The 19,162-nt window shown below is 42.0% G+C and overlaps 1 protein-coding gene across 1 annotated transcript in view; it reads right to left on the bottom strand.

Moving 5' to 3' along the window:
- oatx (organic anion transporter X) overlaps positions 1–9,991 on the bottom strand; it is a gene marked incomplete at both ends in the record, with an annotated part of 53,060 nt that extends 43,069 nt beyond the window's left edge. The window contains 3 exons of the mRNA XM_083633091.1: positions 6,272–6,342; positions 8,631–8,795; positions 9,965–9,991. Coding sequence (XP_083489217.1) covers positions 6,272–6,342; positions 8,631–8,795; positions 9,965–9,991 — 263 coding nt within the window. The remainder of the gene's footprint in view (positions 1–6,271; positions 6,343–8,630; positions 8,796–9,964) is intronic.
- Positions 9,992–19,162: the final 9,171 nt, after the last annotated feature.

Genomic DNA, 19,162 nt, shown 5'->3' with positions numbered 1-19,162 from the left:
AGTTTAGTAGTATAGTACCATACCATAATAAAGTATAGTAGTATAGTAAAATAAAGTATAGAGTATACTAATAGTACTATAAAGTATAGTCATATAGTACTGTAAATTATAAAGAATAGTGTGTACTAATATACTGCCCTCCAAACCGCAGTAACTACAATTTTGGTCAAAATTGAGTTATTATTGAAATTTAACTTTTAGATATCTGTTTTATCATGTGACAAATTTTCTAAGTTCAGTCTTGCTCTATATTTGAAAAAACTGAGTATAAAAATTGCAGTAACTACGAAATCCAACCAAAAACCAGACAAAACTGCAGTAACTACACTGCAGTTTGATTTGGTTTCACAGAGCTTCAGCTGGACTTAAACAGAGATCAACGCAGTAACTCCACTTTGAGGTGTAGTTACTGCGGTTCAGACTGGTTTTTGGTTGGATTTTGTAGTTACTGCAATTTTCCCGCTCTTTCCATAACAAAACCCAACATATCAATCACTCATAATGGCACAATCTGTTTAGTTAATCCAGTCAATTCCCAATATGAGAGCGCACTGACAGCTGTCCAAATTGTTAATGAATGAGTCTTCAGTGTCTTTAAAATCGTAAATGCTGTATTCCTAGCTAATAATCCATAAGAGATCATCCAATAAAGAAGGGAATTGTGTTCTCCACTGGGAAGTGTTAATCTGCTGTAGATAGTGATAATTGTTTGGTATCACTACCTAGCTCATCAGGACAAGCTTTTTAATTGCTGCAATTATCAGCATTCAGACTCAGTCTGTAATAAATTGTATTCAAAATAATTTTAATATGCTATGTAATATGTTCTTGTATGAATTATCAATCTGAAAAGCTGATCTGATTTGTAAAGAAAACCTGTTCTAAATTAAGATAATAAAACAACTGTGCTCATTAATTGTGTCAGAATGATGACCAAAAAGCAACACCAGTGGTGAAGATGACATCAACTGACTTCAGGATTCCCTGAATTTATCTGTTACTCATCCATTTAAATGTTTTAAACAGATATGATGTGGTATCGAAATCAAAACCGATTACAATTGTCTCATGAAAAACAAGACAGGAGAAGCACATTAGATTATAGTTACTGCGCTTTTCCCTTGTACTACCTACACATCTGTTTAAGGTAATACACAGACAGAGTGCCGTATCTGCATTTCTGGGGTCATAGGTCAAGTAATTGATAATTGTTTTGCCCTCCAAAAATCCTTTAACGTATACATATTTAATAAGCGCATTGCCACTTTTCAACCTATATCTCATTTGGCTGGACAGTCAAAAACTTTAAAGCCATTTTTATCAGTTTCAGTGTTGGCATAGTTACTGCGGTTATAGAGACAGTCGGCATGTGTGGGAACGCCCACAAAATGTTATACGGCTGGCGCGCGAGTGGGGTAAGACCGCCCATATATCTCAATGGGCTGACTCACCAAAGGAAGGTGCTGCGGCTCTCTAACTACAGTTTTGGGGATTCTAGAGCAGAACACAAGACGTCTATTCAGATGTGCGTTTACCGGGCTGGGCTTGCAGCTAAATTCTAACTTTGCTGAATGGATCGAACGGGGGATTTACCCCACCTTGACCACGGAACCTACTCGCCTCCCCCTTGCCAGTGATGCGCCCTGCACCGCTTCCCATGGAGAGCGCGGCCAAACACCGGTGAGGTCGTTGTCTTTCACAAGCTGCCTCTCCGACCAAGGCAGCAGGGGCCCCACTCCTCGGACTCTCTACTACACCCACCCACCCAGACAGCGGCAGCACTCCCCTCAAACGACCCAGAGGCTAGCTGAGTAGCCATGTGTCTGAGGTACAATATCAGAAGTAAATGAAATTATCCAGTTTGAATGCAGTGCCACCGATGTGCATTTGGTGACCTGAGCGCACTTGGTGATCTGAACATCTGATCTGATCTTGAATAAAAATGTGTAACTGAAGAGTGAATCACTTTTGGTAATTTCATAAACGAGACATTAACTATGTCCCTTTGATCAAGTTACAGTAAGTCAAGGTCCTAAAAGCAAATACGCACAGCTCTCTCTCTCTCTCTCTCTCTCTCTCTCTCTCTCTCTCTCTCTCTCTCTCTCTCTCTCTCTCTCTCTCTCTCTGTGGGCTATTCTGGGAAAGGCAACTAAACAGGTGAACCTGTGATATGAAATGCAGTACAGATTAGGGAATGGTTTCTTGCTTTTGTGCACAGAGAAGAAAAATAGTTCTGGGAAAAAAATCTTTGTAAAGCCATTGAATTTGAAATAATATTGGCTGACCCCTAAAAAGCACGGGCTGATAACAGCCTCCACCAGGCTGCAAAACATAGTTCAACTCAAAACTTTCAATAAATGAATTGAATATTGATTGTCGATTACTTAGGCATAATTATTTCTACCCCACACTCTTAGAAGAGGTGGTTCTATATAGAACCTTTACGGATTCTATAGCTTGGTACATATGAAACCCTCAAAAGGATATAACACACCAGTACAACAAATAAATAGTCCCCACTAGTACAAAATAAACAACAACAAAGATCACACCAGTACACAAAATAAACAACAACAATGATGATGATGATGATGATAATAATAAAATTATATTATAGGGATATATTCAGTTTCAGTTGTTCTAGTCTCGTATATGGCGACTGAAGTTTATCCACTTTTTTTTGAATCTGCGACGTGCGAGAAAGCTGCTTAGAAATCTGTAGTTTACTCAGCTTTTTTACCACTACAGCACTGACTATAATGTATAAAGTATAGTAGTATAAGGTAGCACTATAAATAGTAGTATAAGTAACCCACTAAGCCACCTTTTCCAAACTGACCCCCACTGCCTCTCTAGAAATCAACAAACTATCAACACTTTTTCTGTTTTACTGTTTTACAGTAAAAACTTGTTTTAGTATACAGTAGATACTTGTTTTAATATGGAGTACATACTTGTTTGATTATTGTATTATCGTTATTTATATTTTATCATATTTTATCATTTATCATATTGTACCATTTGTTTTATATATATTTTATACACTGTGGCCCCTATCGTTGCATCGGCCTAGTTTCTACGCCGAGCGCCTGGCGCAGTGGGCGTGGACCAGCGCACTTGATATCTTGGTCTTGGCGCTAGACGCAGCCTAAAGCATTACAACCACGCCTTTTAAGCATAAAATTATGCACCGTCATGCTCATTGGATAAGTGCAATAAACGAATCGCACGCTTGCCTTTTAAGCTCCAATTCCAGTGGTCCAGCAAAACCAGACAGAAGCCGAGCGCTCTGCCCCCCCCTCCCTTCATCCAGTCTGTCTGTCTCCATATAGGCTATTATTCCATATTATTATGCTTCTCAAACCAATCTAACTGCAGTTTAAATACTGCAAGCATGTAAATACGCTACACTATAGCAAGATCAAAGTGAAAAGAATGTTCTAAAGGCATCAGCTAGAAAAATATAGCCTATCCCTATATGATGAGATTAATTTTATATTGGTGAAAGTTTGTCCAGAACGATATCGTTTTCTCTCCCCTGCTGCAGGTAGAATGATGCACATAAATATACCCTACATTATGTAAAGTCATTGCATAAATGTGTTTTTATTGTAAAACTAAATGTGAAGTAGGGCCAAGTTATTGGAGCGGACATCACAGTATAGCACATGACAGTAGAAGCGCGTTCCGAAGCGCGTTCCCCTAACACTTATCTAAATCGCGTTAAATCAACAAGAGATATATATAGGCCCAGGAGGACATATATGTTTCACTTAGGGTGGTGTTTTAATTTCGATGTTTTATTTGGTCCAATATTGAAATGTTCTACAATTGCAGGCTGTGTTACCATTACACATTATTTTAGATCGACCTTTTATATCTATTTCGCCTCATTTGATTGCTATTTAGTAGCGAAATGGAGTACCCAATTGCATGCTGGGACATTCACAGGCAGTGAACTTACAACTGCTATTTCCTATAGGATGTGTGTTGTGTCTGTCTGAGCGAGGGAGTCAGAGAGAGACAGTCGTATTGTGCCTGTCAGACTGAGGAGAGAGGGAGAGAGTGACACAGAGAAGGGTGACAGAGGAGAGAGCCAGAGGGGAGGGAGAGAGCCAGAGGGGAGCGCTCCGCGCAACTGGCGCACTGAATAGGCCTGCTTTTCAAAAGCGTTAAGCGCTAAATTTACGCCAGGTGGGAAGATAGCAGTACGCCGAGATTTAAGGCCGACACGCCACTCTGGCCCATTCTGGGACTGCGCCACGCCCATTCGGCCTAAAGCGCATTTGGCAGCGTAAAGCCATATTGATATCTTCCCGAAACAGGCGCAAGGCACGTTTTTTTGCGTTTAAGGCCCGTTTTAGCGCCGAAGGCCTGTGGGAGAATAGGGCCCTGTATGTAGTCTCTTTTTCCCTTGGGTGTTTTACAATGTCTTTATACCAAGGAAAGTACGTACTATAAATAAACTGTGTATAGATACAGTCAGTCTGTGTGGGAACGTTCGCCCACAAAATGTTACTACGGCTGGCGTTCGAGACTAGACGTGGGGGAAAACCCCCCCTATATTATATGTAAGGGATAATGTATTGTGAGCCGGTGATTACTGGCGAAATAATGACCGACAGGTGAATGATTGAGCCCGACGCGCAGCGGAGGGCTTAATCATTCACCTGAAGGTCATTATTTCCAGTAATCACCGGCTCACTATACATTATCCCGCTTAGAACATGGCCTACAACTAAATTATTTCAGTAATCTGACAAAAATAATTATTCAAATAGATTTTTTAACACGTTCACTGCCAATGACGTATTAATACGTCAAAAATAATCCAACGGTTGACTGCCAATGACGTATTAATACGTCAAAAAAATGGTTTTTTTTTTTTTGACCGTGGGATGTGCATCTAACCCTTTTACATCTCTTATATAATTATTGGAGCCACCGAACGTTTACAACCCATTCCACTGACCCACTAAGTGGCGACAGTGCTCTCCTGACTAGAGGAAGGCAAGCAAAAAGCAGCCATTCTCATGAAAATGGATGGGGGAAAACGCTTTCGTTTTCGCGCTGATTGCTGGCGATGCGGGATTGCAAATTTGCATAATAGATTACAGGTGGAACACACTTTGAAACACGCAGCATAAATATGACCAGAATCGCAAAAGCTTCTCTCAACCAAAACTCCAAGAAGCGAGCGAGTCCATCCAGACTTCCTCAAACAGCGGCCGCGCAGACAGGCAGCAGCAGCAGCAAAGCAGTGAGACTGGTGACAAGCTTGTGACGGCCGCTGCAGCCAAGAAGAACGCCCACGGAGGGAGGAGTTGGAAGCAGAGGGGGGTTTCCTGCTGTTATGGAGGAAATTACTGTTCAAAACTATTGTTTAGATGTCTGACGTCTTACTGATGCCAAAAATGAATGGTTAAAGTGACTGTTCTATCGAATTTCACAAAAAGCCGTTTATCTCTGAATAATTTTTCTGACGCTGAAACCATGCTGTATTCAACTGCTAATGCTTACATAACTACTAACTCTACAAACTAACTCTTTTAGACAGAGAAAGCACACATTCTATTAGTTCTTTTGAGATATTGTGTGTTCACAAAATCTTAGCAGAAAAGAATCCTCGGGTCTTGAAAGATGAGCCAGAATCCTCAAAAAACCCCTCTGGCAGAAGCTAACTACAGTAAAAAAAAAACGTCTGGCAGTGAATGTGTTAATAGCATTTTCAACGACAAAGCGGTTTCATTCGTAATTGGCACACAAGACACCACAGCTGCAACTGGTTGGCCTAATTAGTAGTGTCTGCAGACAAAATGCTCTTATCAACTGATTAATCCAGGTGTGGCAGAGCAGCGGTCGGTTGTCGAGAAATAATGACCGGTGAATCTTGTTGATTGACCAATCAGAATCGAGTATTCAAGAGAGCCGTGTTCTAAATATATATATTTCAATGGGCTGACTCACCAAAGGATGGTGCTGGGGCTCTACACTACAGGAATGGGGATTCTAGAGCATGTACATAGACATCTGTTCAGATGTGCATTTACTGCGGTGGTTGAATCCCCGATCCTGTCAGCCTGGGCTGGGCTAGCAGCTAAATGCTAACTATGCTGAATGGGGAGAACGGGGAGATTTCCCCACCCTGACCACGCCCCCAGCCAGCTACTCCAGCGTCTATGACGAGACATCGCCTAAATCTCTAGCAGTATCGTACATGGTACAAGTAGTACCCTGTCTCCCCTTCCTTCTCTCCTTCCCTGCCTCCTACCTCCTACAGCGGTCCAGCCTGCCGGTGGAGTCCAGAGGGATGAACGCTCTGAGCAGCTGCTGTTCATCCACCTGCAACAACCAATCACATCACACCAGTCAGACAACCAACCAATCACAGAGAACACATCATCAACTCCTATGGGTACAAATAAAGTAAACTTGACCTTGAACTTGATCAACAGCCAGATAGACAGACAGCAGCCAGCCAGCCAGCCAGCCAGCCAGCCAGCCAGCCAGACAGACAGACAGACAGACAGACAGACAGACAGACAGACAGACAGACAGACCCAAACCAAATGTCCGGACTTCACCACCTTGCAGATGTTGCAGACTCTGTCTGACTTTTGCAGGAGATTCACGAGTGCCCAGAAGCAGTTTGACTGTGAGGGCAGGAAATCTGTCACAGCAACAACATGTTTGAGTGCAAGCAGCGCAGATCTAAGCATGAGCATGGGCTATTTGAGTGCGAGGGTGGGATTTGAGGGAAAGTCTTACAAAATCGGAACATGAAATCAATAAATCATGCTCTCTAATTGATAAACCACGCTCTTTCTTGAATAAAGATAGGGGGAAATCTCCATAGAGGCTCTAAATCCACAATCCACCCAGTCCACAAGGGGCCCCAAGCAGACCTTCTGCAGACTTCAGAGAGTCCTCTTGGGCTGCAGACTTCACCAAACTTCACTGATTTAACTACCCACAATTCATTGCAATACGGACGTGAAATACTTTTTCCACTTGCCGAACAAAAACAAAAAGAACTTCCTATGATTGTGTAATGACTTTATTAAAGCATATAGGTCTCTATCATTGCATCGGCCTATAGACGGCGCCCAGCACCCGGCGCAGCGCAGAATAGTGGGCGTGGACTGGCCCACTCGATATTTTGGTGTCGGCACTACAGGCGGCCTTAAGCATTATTATAACCACGCCTTTTAAGCATAAAATTCTGCACAATCTGCTCATTGGAGAAGTGCAGTAAACGAATCACAAGCTTCCCTTTTAAGCTCCAATTCCACGGAGCGATCCAGTCTGGTCAGAAAAGCCAAGCGCTCTGAGCTCCCCCCCCCTCCCTTTCTGTCTCCAATATATTATTCCATACTATTATGCTTCTCAAACCTATCTAACTGCAGTTTAAATACTGCAAGCATGTAAATACGCTACACTATAGCAAGATCAAAGTGAAAAGAATGTTCTAAACGCATTGGCTAGAAAAATATAGCCTATCCCTATGTGGCCTATGTCATGATGAGATTAGATTGGTGAAAGTTTGTCCAGATTAGTCTCTCGCTACCTTTTCTTCTCCAGTGCTGCAGATGATGCACATAAATATAGCCTACATTATGTAAAGTCATTGCATAAATGTGTTTTTATTGTAAAAGTAAATGTGAAGTAAGCCAAGTCTTATTGCAGCGGAGCGACATCACAGTAGAACCGTGTTACGGCTGTCTCTCATCTAAATCTGCGAGGGATATACCCATCTGGGTTGCATATATGTTTCACATAGGGTTGTGTTTGGATTTCTATGTTTTATTTTGGCCAATATTGAAATGTTCGAGAATTGCATGTTGTGTGAACAGAAACATTATTTCTATCTACCACTTTAGGCAATTTAGGCTGATTGGGTTGATATTTATTCTCGAAATGTATTAGCCTCAATGCATGCTGGGAGATTTGAGGGAGTGAGAGAGAGAGAGAGGGGGAGAGAACAGCTTATTTTTTTCCATCTGTCTTTGTGCTGCGCGAGAGAGGGAGTGAGAGAGAGAGGGAGAGAGAGAGAGAGAGAGAGAGAGGGGGGAGAGAGTTTGAGATGGCAGAGGAGAGCTCCGCGCAATTACAATATAACCCGCGCACTGAATAACCTGGTTTTGAAAAGCGCTAAGCGCTAAATTAACGCCAGGGGGGGAGATATCGTTAGGCCGGTATTTAAGGCTGAAACGCCCATTCTGGCCTATTCTGGCACTGCGCCACGCCTCTTCGGCATAAAGCGCATTTTGCGGCCTAAAACCATGTTGCTAACTTCCAGAGGCAGGCGCAAGGCGCGTTTTTTTGCGTCTAACGCCAGTTTTTGCACCTAAGGCCACTGCGAAGATAGGGCCCATAGGCTAGGCCAGAATTCAACCTAATCGTGACACCGAGATATGAAGAAGCAAAGAGTGAAACTTCAGGCCTGTATCAGCAGCATGTTTCTGGACCTCGCAGACTTGACGTGCTGATGTTGAACATGTTGCGGTACGAACAAATGAAGTACGGGGCTCCGTCACAACTCCAGAGGTTGGACATTTGGATTGGGCCATAGACATGCAGTCAGACAGACAGGTACCTGGTGGTGAGACAGGTTGTATTGTGTCTAGTACCTGGTGGTGAGATAGGTTGTAGTGTGTGTAGTTGACAGACAGGTTGCAGTGATGAGCAGGCATTCCGGCCACAAAGTTGTTGAGCAGGTTCTGACTCGCCATCAGCAAACCGGGCAGACTGATGAGAGTCACATGGAGCCACTGGAACCGCCCGAAACCGCCCACCTCCAGTCAACATGGCAACCAGGACACATCACCATGGCAACCAGGACACATCGCCACGGCAAGCAGGACACAGGGACAACTGTTACAGACAGTCAAACATTCCTCTCTTTGGGGCCTCGCCTCTCTTTGGGGCTCCGCCTCTCTTTCAAACTGTCACTCATCATGTAGCCAATCAAACGGCAGGATGAGGAAACAACAGAATCAGTCAGAATAGAGATAAAGAGTGACAGATAAAAAATTTAGACTTCAGTCTAAACAAACATTAATATCTCAAAAACTATACATTACATCGCTTATATTTTGACATTTTGAGTGAGAGCAGAAGTAGCTCAAGAGTTTGATGTGCATGTCGTGTTAAAGTTGTGTGTCATTATTGGCATAAAAACCGATACCGATATTTTCCGATATTACATTTTTATGCTAATATCGGCCGATAATATCGGCGGCCGATAATATTGGACATCCCTAATTGGTTCCCATTTTAATTTGATTTGGGAATAACAACGGCCGGACTTTTCATGGTAACAGTGATTTTTCTAATGTAAACTAGTCTTTGTGAGCTGTATTTCAAGGTTTTTAGCTTGCAATTGGAGCCAATGACTTACGGGTTGATGGCTAAAAATGCTATGTGGGAACAAAGAGGATTGAAGACAAGAGTCGACACTCTAGTGCCTGGTGCCTTTTTGGAAACAGCGCTGTCGCCATTTTCACCTGAAAAACACCTCCTTGTCTCAATGGGACATCAGCAGAACATTCATCAGAACCATGACAGCCAACCAGAGGTAGCCTAGTCTCTCCAACATGCCGGATTTGCAGTTCGCTGATGTTGCAATGGAACAATCTATTGACTGTCAGTTCTTAGCAATGAAGGTTCTTTGGTGGGAAGTCAGAAAGTAACAGGAGTAGAGCAAACACATTGTTGATGTTATTTTCATGGGATTTGTTGATGGTAAGAAATGTGTTGCAAAAACACCATGCCAACGCCATGTCCTTTAATATTTGTTTTTCTAATTGCATAAAGTCTGAATTTTAAACTGCAAGGTGACTGAAGGAGAGTTGCTCACATCTGAATGATAATCCAACAGACTCCTTTCTCAGTAGATGATCAATAATCTCTGCTGGTTGATTTAACAATAATCTGCTGGATTACAGTGTGAAGCTCCACTCACCTGCTCCAGAAGGTCGGTGAAGCCCATCGCTGTGCAGCCGGTCTGGATTTAAAAATCCCTTTTCAACTATTTTGTTTGGATTAAAGAATCTGTTGAATATTTTCTAGAAAAGCTTGTCCATCTTCTCCGTTTCACTCCAGACTGCTGCTACAGGAGCCCTTCAAAACACAAGAAATGCAACATGTCTTTCACTATTATAAAATGATTCGAAATATTATTATTATTTTAGGGATGCACGATATGGACTCTGGTAAGTACCTAGTAAATACTGGGTAAATACCTGGTAATTACAGGGGAAATATCTGAGTTATTGCCAGGGAACACGGTCAAAACTAGACAGCCTGATGGGTAATAGTGGATGTTTATAATCTACAATTACAAAAAAGTACATGGTAATGGAAGGGAAACAAACCACGCTTCCTTTTACAGTACAGTTCCACCTTACTTACCGGGTAACTCGTGAGGTTTTACTTGATAATGTTTTGGAAATGTATGTGGTACAAGATTGTAATTACTGGGTAATTGCCAGGTAAATACATGGGATTTACAGGGTAAATATTAAGTAAATGCTGGGTAAATACCAGGTAATTACCGGGTAAATACCTGGGAGTTATCGGGTAAATATCTAGTAAATACTGGGTAAATACCTTACCGGGGAAATACCTGGGAGTTATCTGGTAAGTATCTAGTAAATACTGGTTAAATACCTGGGAATTACGGGGGAAATATGAGTTACTGCCATGGTAACACAGTCAAAACTACACTACCAGTGGAAATGTATGTGGTACAAGTTTCTAAATACTGGGTAAATACCTGGTAGTTACAGGGGAAATATCTGAGTTATTGCCAGGCAACACGGTCAAAACTACAATACCTGATGGGTAATGGTGGATGTTTATAATATACAATTACCAGGAAAGTACATGGTAATAGCAAGGAAACATATATATATATATTCTTTTTACGTTTTTTGTCTTTTTTTCTTTTTCTTTTCTTGAAACAGGGGGGGTTGTGTGTGTGTGTGTGTGTGTGTGTGTGTGTGTGTGTGTGCGTGCGTGCGTGCGTGCGTGCGTGCGTGCGTGCGTGTGTGTGTGTGTGTGTGTGTGTGTTTTTTTGGGTGGGTGGGGAGGTGGGAGGGAGGCTGAGCGAGTGAGTGCATGAGCAGGGGGGGTTGTGTGTGAGTGTGTGTGTGTGTGTGTGTGGGGGGGGGGGGCAAGAGGGAGGCTGAGTGAGTGAGTGTGTGTGTGGGGCTGTGTGAGGGAGGGAGGGGTGACAGTGTGCATGGGTGTGTGTTCTCTCCCTGCCCAAGTGTTGATGTCCTTTTCTTTTTGTGTGCATGACACTTGAATGAAAATATCTATCTATCTATCGGTAATAGTGGAGGATTGTAATCTACAATTACCAGGTAAGTACATGGTAATATCATGGAAACAAACAAGGCTTCCTTTTACAGTACAGTTCCACCTTACTTACAGGGTAACTTGCAAGGTTTTACTTGATAATGTTTTGGAGTGTACGTGGTACAAGTTTCGGTGGCGCTTTATATTAAGGTTCTATAAAATAAGCATTAATTAATAGGTAATAAGGCTCTTATAAGGTGCTTATTAACACTATTATTATGTTAATAATACTATATAACTGTTAATAATCGCATTATAAACATATTTATTGGTAGCTTATAAGACATTTATAAGCACTTTATAACCACCTTTACTAGCTGGTTTTGTTACTTTATTAAGTGGTTCCCAAAGTGGGGTCCAGGGACCCCCAGGGGTCCTTGAGGGGGTTCCAGGGGGTCTCTAGTCTCACGTGGTCAGACCCAACCTCGTATGTCAGCAAGCTTCCAGCGACAAAGGGTTTGAATCACAAGTCAACTTTCTAGGAGACTTCCAGTAAAATCCTTCAAGATGTGGGAGAAATCTGATTGGCTGGGCTGTGATGGAAATTATGTGTTTTCACCCGTGGTCTATTTAGCTGATGCACGCATTCCGAATGCAGTGCCCACGAGGTCCGTGGTTGGTGAATTCATATGTCTGTCATGTATCTTTTTTTTTCTTTTTCTTGGGGGCGCCGTTAATCAGAGTTGTGTTCCAGATGTAGATGCATCTACGGCTGGCTACTGCGAGACTAGGGGGTCCCCACTCCCAGCAAAAAGGATAATTTATTTTCACTGTAACTCAATGAATGACAGAATATATGCGTGTTTTGGTCATGGGTTTCATACACTTTCTGTAACGAAAACAGCTAAAAGCTAAATCTTATCAGATCTGGGACCGGGACCATGGAACAAAATATTATGGGGGGAGGGAAAAAAAATACAATAAATAAATTAAATTACTAACTTAACTTTACCACTATTCCTTCAGATGTTGTAGTTGTCATAGACTATGTTGCATAGTTGATTGCTCTATTGCTGACAAGAATGTGTTATTGTAAGTCGCTTTGGATAAAAGCGTCTGCCAAATGTCGGAATGTAATGTAATGTAATGTTATGAGATGGGGTCCGTAATTTGTGTCAGTTTAGGGTCCTTGACCTGAAAAGGTTTGAGAACCACTGCTTACAGGTATCCAAAGGAGTTTTCCTTGTAAACTCATTTTATATCATTATTAGCTAAAATAATTTCATGATTTGATTAATACATCCTATCTTATATCGTCTTACTATAAGAATGAGAAGTGTCCGTGTGTGAGTGAATGAGCAGATCTTTGTCCGGACACAGCTATGCCATTCTACGTGCGATCGGGCTGAAACTTTCAGGGAATGTAAAGAGCACACATGCGGGTGACCTGACGGAGCCTGATTTTTTTAATTAGGTGATTGCCCTAATTACCTAATGACGTGATGTCATCAGTGATGATGTCATCAGTGATGTCAGTGATGTCATCCGTGATGATGACGCAGCAGCCGAGCTGCAGGTGAGGCTGCATAGTGGGTGAGCTGCGTATGCGACGTGCAGAGGGTGAGCTACAGGGTGGGCGAGGTGAGCCTAGGAATCGAGTTTGCGAGATTGCTAGTAATATGAATTTGCCATTATCGGCTGATGATTTATTGGTCTGAAATATCATGGATCCCTACAAAATACCACCTGACCACCTATCATCACCTGTCACCTGACAGTCTGGCTTGGTACTAGAGACAGCGAACTGTATAGGGTACTGCAGGGATGACACATTTTTGTACGGCCAACCCAGAAGTCATGCACTTCCTGGTTCCCTTGTCAAGAAGTCAATGGGATTTTTGTATCGGGATATTGGTTAGATCCCTGAAATAAGGTCTGTCTGTGGTTAACACACTTTCATGAAATGGCAAACTTTGTGTCCAGCAAGATAATCTTCACAAATGAAGACTACTGTTTTCTGAAAATCGCAAATCACATTTATGCTTCAAAAGTTTCAAAAGTCAAAAAAGTCGTCCTCATTTGTGAAGTTGTCTTGCTGAACACAAAGCTTGCAGTTTCATAAACTTTTGTTAACCACAGACCTTATTTCATAAATCTTTTTCCTGGTTCGCTCGCACACATGCTTGTTTTGAAGAGGAGAAGGCAGAAAGGGGGGGTGAAATGAGATCCGCCCACCCCGACATACTACAGCCGGACTACTATGAGGCGATGTCTCGTCGTAGACGCTGGGTTAGCTGGCTGGGGCGTGGTCAGGGTGGGGTAAATCCTCCCGTTCTATCCATTCAGCAGAGTAAGTATTTAGCTGCTAGCCCAGCCCAGGCAGACAGGATCAGGGATTTAACCCCCGCAGTAAACGCACATCTGAACAGACGTCTGTGTACCTGCTCTATATCCCCAATCCTGTAGTGTAGAGCCGCAGCACCGTCCTTTGATGAGTCAGCCCATTGAGATATATGGGCAGTTTTATGCCAGCCGTGTAACATTTTATGGGCGTTCCCACACATGCCGACTGTCTCTATACGTCTCTTGTATCTGAATGTGGCCTTACACCATAATACATCGTTATGCATGGCAGCAGCAGAACCAGTGGACCTGGGTTTCTGGCCACGCTGCTTTTGTTGTTGGGAAGTTCCAATGTCCGAAACTCTGGAACAATAGCCAATGAAACCAAACATGCTAATCTGATGCTAACTATATCCCCAACCCAAAACACGCTTGGTTTGCTAACAAATTATATGTGTAGACAATTTAGTGATCCTACAACCATTGCTTGAGTGGAATATTCAACATTTAAACTTGCGTACCCAGTAATATGGAAGGGGGGGGGGGGGGGGGGATCAATGATTCACATGGGTTTGCAATTGCAGACTTGTTAATCCTTTCAACAGACTGTGTCACATTATAATAGTAGACTGGCCCATACAGTATGCATTTTATGCTTAAAGGTATTTAAAATACTTTTCATTGTAAACAGCTTGGGTGACACTTTCTATGAAGGTCATGTCTATAATGCATTATGAGCACATTCATATGACATTATAATGCATTTATAAGGCTTTATAATTATGGTTGGCAACTTATAGCAAGGTTTATAAAGTATTATAAGTGGTGGATATAATGTATCATAGCATTCATAATGCTTTATACCTCCATGCCAAAGTGACAACAGTGTTTGAAAGAATACACTTTACTTGCAGCCAGCAAATATTGTCCTCATAACTGTGTTTTAGTATCATAAAATTGCCAATAACCTTATAGTGCTGTCACAAAGTCATGCTATAGCATATTATGCTTATTATAATATATAATATGCACAACTTATAATACTTTATACACCTTGTTATAAGTTGTCATACATGATTATAAACATTTGTAAAGAGTTTTATGAAGCCTTATAAATGCATTATAATGTGTTATGAATGTGCGCATAAGGCATTATATACAAGACCTTCATACAAAGTGTTACCACACGTCGTTTTGAATAGATATTATTATAGCCAATATTTATCAGCTATAACTTCATTATCGGAATAACAATAATTTAGCATTAATATATCAAGCATCCTTAATTATTATGATCTTCAACTCCACCAACCAAACTGGTCCTTAGTCAAAATATTCCTGCAGAGTACAGTGTGTCATCTGATAAAGTGGTTTCTGTGTTTAATCGGTTTGGAAGGTCATAAGAAGAACTGTGTGTTGTCTTTGGAATACACACGTGTTACTTTTCAACACAAGATATGTTAATAACGACACGTTTTGTTACAATGTATTGTGCGTAGTCCAAAAGCAGACCAATTTTTGTCATTTTTCGACACCCTGAGACTGTAGACAACAACTTGTTACAGTTATGGTTAGGAAACTAAAACAACTAAGGCTAGATAAATGGTTTGGTTTAGGTTTAAATAACAAAAACATTAAATGTGACTTATGGTTGAAATATACACGCTGGGGATTGAACTCCGGTCGTCGGCATCAAGGCAAACATCCTCCATCCCGAGCACAATGCCCTTACCGGCCACCGTTTTATTTCATTGTCAACACTCCCGTGGCGTCGAGTTGAGACGTTGTGGGAGTTCTATATAAGTCTATTGGACTACCCTGCACATTGTGGGAGTTCTATAGAAGTCTATTGGACTACCCTGCATGTTGTGGGAGTTCTATAGTAGTCTACTGGACTGTCCTGCATGTTGTGGGCGTTCTATATAAGTCTATTGGACTACCGTGCACATTGTGGGAGTTCTATAGAAGTCTATTGGACTACCCTGCATGTTGTGGGAGTTCTATAGAAGTATATTGGACTACCCTGCACATTGTGGGAGTTCTATAGAAAGTCTATTGGACTACCCTGCACATTGTGGGAGTTATATATACGTATTTCTGACTACCCTGCACATTGTGGGAGTTATATAGAAGTCTATTGGACTACCCTGCACATTGTGGGAGTTATATAGAAGTCTATTGGACTACCCTGCATGTTATGGGAGTTCTATAGAAGTATATTGGTCTACCCTGCACATTGTGGGAGTTCTATAGAAAGTCTATTTGACTACCCTGCACATTGTGGGAGTTCTATATAAGTCTTTTGGACTACCCTGCACATTGTGGGAGTTATATAGAAAGTCTATTGGACTACCTGCACATTGTGGGAGTTCTATATAAGTCTATTGGACTACTCTGCACATTATGGGAGTTATATAGAAGTCTATTGGACTACCCTGCACATTTTGGGAGTTCTATAGAAGTCTATTGGACTACCCTGCATGTTGTGGGAGTTCTATATAAGTCTATTGAACTACCCTGCACATTGTGGGAGTTCTATTAGTCTATTGGACTACCCTGCACATTGTGGGAGTTCTATATAAGTCTATTGGACTACTCTGCACATTGTGGGAGTTCTACATAAGTCTATTGGACTACCCTGCACATTGTGGAAGTTCTATAGAAGTCTATTGGACTACCCTGCACATTGTGGGAGTTCTATAGAAGTCTTTTGGACTACCCTGCACATTGTGGGAGTTCTATAGAAGTCTATTGGACTACCCTGCATGTTGCGGGAGTTCTATATAAGTCTATTGGACTACCCTGCACATTGTAGGAGTTCTATAGAAGTCTATTGGACTACCCTGCATGCTGTGGGAGTTATATATAAATCTATTGGACTACTCTGCACATTGTGGGAGTTCTACAGAAGTCTATTGGACTACCCTGCACATAGTGGGAGTTGTATAGAAGTCTATTGGACTACCCTGCATGTTGTGGGAGTTCTATAGAAGTATATTGGTCTACCCTGCACATTGTGGGAGTTCTATAGAAAGTCTATTTGACTACCCTGCACATTGTGGGAGTTCTATATAAGTCTTTTGGACTACCCTGCACATTGTGGGAGTTATATAGAAAGTCTATTGGACTACCTGCACATTGTGGGAGTTCTATATAAGTCTATTGGACTACTCTGCACATTATGGGAGTTATATAGAAGTCTATTGGACTACCCTGCACATTTTGGGAGTTATATAGAAGTCTATTGGACTACCCTGCATGTTGTGGGAGTTCTATATAAGTCTATTGAACTACCCTGCACATTGTGGGAGTTCTATTAGTCTATTGGACTACCCTACACATTGTGGGAGTTCTATATAAGTCTATTGGACTACTCTGCACATTGTGGGAGTTCTACATAAGTCTATTGGACTACCCTGCACATTGTGGAAGTTCTATAGAAGTCTATTGGACTACCCTGCACATTGTGGGAGTTCTATAGAAGTCTTTTGGACTACCCTGCACATTGTGGGAGTTCTATAGAAGTCTATTGGACTACCCTGCATGTTGCGGGAGTTCTATATAAGTCTATTGGACTACCCTGCACATTGTAGGAGTTATATAGAAGTCTATTGGACTACCCTGCATGCTGTGGGAGTTATATATAAATCTATTGGACTACTCTGCACATTGTGGGAGTTCTACAGAAGTCTATTGGACTACCCTGCACATAGTGGGAGTTGTATAGAAGTCTATTGGACTACCCTGCATGTTGTGGGAGGTCTATATAAGTCTATTGGACTAGTCTGCACATTGTGGGAGTTCTATAGAAGTCTATTGGACTACCCCGCACAATGTGGGAGTTCTATAGAAGTCTTTTAGACTACCCTGCATGTTGTGGGAGTTCTATATAAGTTTATTGGACTACTCTGCATGTTGTGGAAGTTCTATAGAAGTCTATTGGACTACCCTGCATGTTGTGGGAGTTCTATAGAAGTCTATTGGACTGCCCTGCATGTTGTGTGAGTTCTATATAAGTTTATTGGACTACTCTGCATGTTGTGGAAGTTCTATAGAAGTCTATTAGACTACTCTGCATGTTGTGGGAGTTATATAGAAGTATATTGGACTACCCTGCATGTTGTGGGAATTATATAGAAGTCTATTGGACTACCCTGCACATTATGGGAGTTCTATAGAAGTCTATTGGACTACCCTGCACATTGTGGAAGTTCTATAGAAGTATATTGGACTACTCTGCATGTTGTGGGATATCTATACAAGTCTATTGGACTACCCTGCACCCTGTGGGAGTTCTATAAGTCTATTGGACTACCCTGCACGTTGTGGGGGTTCTATAGAAGTCTATTGGACTACTGTGTGTAACAGCATTGTGTTGGTAGTACTTGCAGCAATCCATGTTAAGGGCTTGCCCAGGGGTGGATTTGAACTGCCGACCTTCGGCTTACGGCACAGAAAGGTTAATCAGCTCTGCCAAGGGAGCTAGCTCTCTTGGTGCAGTGGTTAACGTGTCCGCTTCGCAAGCCGAAGGTCAGCAGTTCGAATCCACCCCTGGGCAAGCCCTTAACATGGGTTGCTGCAAGGACCACCAACACAACGCCGTTACAGGTGCATGTTGTGGGAGTTCTATAGGAGTATAGTGGACTACCCTGCATGTTGTGGGAGTTCTATAGGAGTCTATTGGACTACCTGGGATGTTGTGGGCATTCTATATAAGTCTATTGGACTACCGTGCACGTTGTGGGTGTTCTATACAAGTCTATTCGACTACCCTGCACGTTGAAAAATGATGAAATAGTGGTTTTGATGTTTGGATCGAGTGAAAATTATTTTGAAGAAATCCAACGCTGATGCAGTTAGCAACCCTGCCAAAACCTTCCAAAACATTCCAACATTCCAAAACTTTACTGTCAAAAGCTTCCACAAGCTTCCAAAACCCTTCAAAATCTTTCCAAAACCTGCCAAAAACCTAAAATGTTAAAAGCTTCCAAAAGCTTCCAAAACATTGCAAAACTCATAAAAGCTTCCCAAGCCCAGTGACTCGATTGTATTCATATCACTATAACACTGCAGAGACAAAAACTGTAATTTATATTGAATTTATACAGACCTTATAGTTCTTATAGATTGTATTTGAAGATGTTGTTGTGATATTTGTTTCCTTCTCACAGCTCCCCCAGGCAGGATTACTGCTGAGAACAGCTGAATAAAACACTTCACCATGAAAAGAGGATTTCCCACTAAATCAGGAGAAAGTACTTACTGCACAGAGCTGCCCACCAGAGAGCCAGAGAGAGGGCACACACTGCCTGGAGACTGCCCACAGGAGAGCCAGAGAAAGGGCACAAACTGCCTGGAGACTGCCCACAGGAGAGCCAGAGAGAGGGGATGAACTGCCCGGAGACTGTCCAAAGGAGAGCCAGAGAGAGACAGAGTGGAGGTAGATGGAGAGAGAGAGAGACAGCCGCCTGGTTCAGAAGAAAAAAGTAAAAATGTGGTTAACCTTTACTGAGTT

The sequence above is a fragment of the Poromitra crassiceps genome, assembly GCF_964638095.1.
Source record: "Poromitra crassiceps genome assembly, chromosome: 1".
NCBI classification, from domain to species: Eukaryota; Metazoa; Chordata; class Actinopteri; order Beryciformes; family Melamphaidae; genus Poromitra; species Poromitra crassiceps.
Note: the sequence above shows the minus strand (reverse complement) of the source record. Positions and strands in the feature narration are given on the sequence as shown.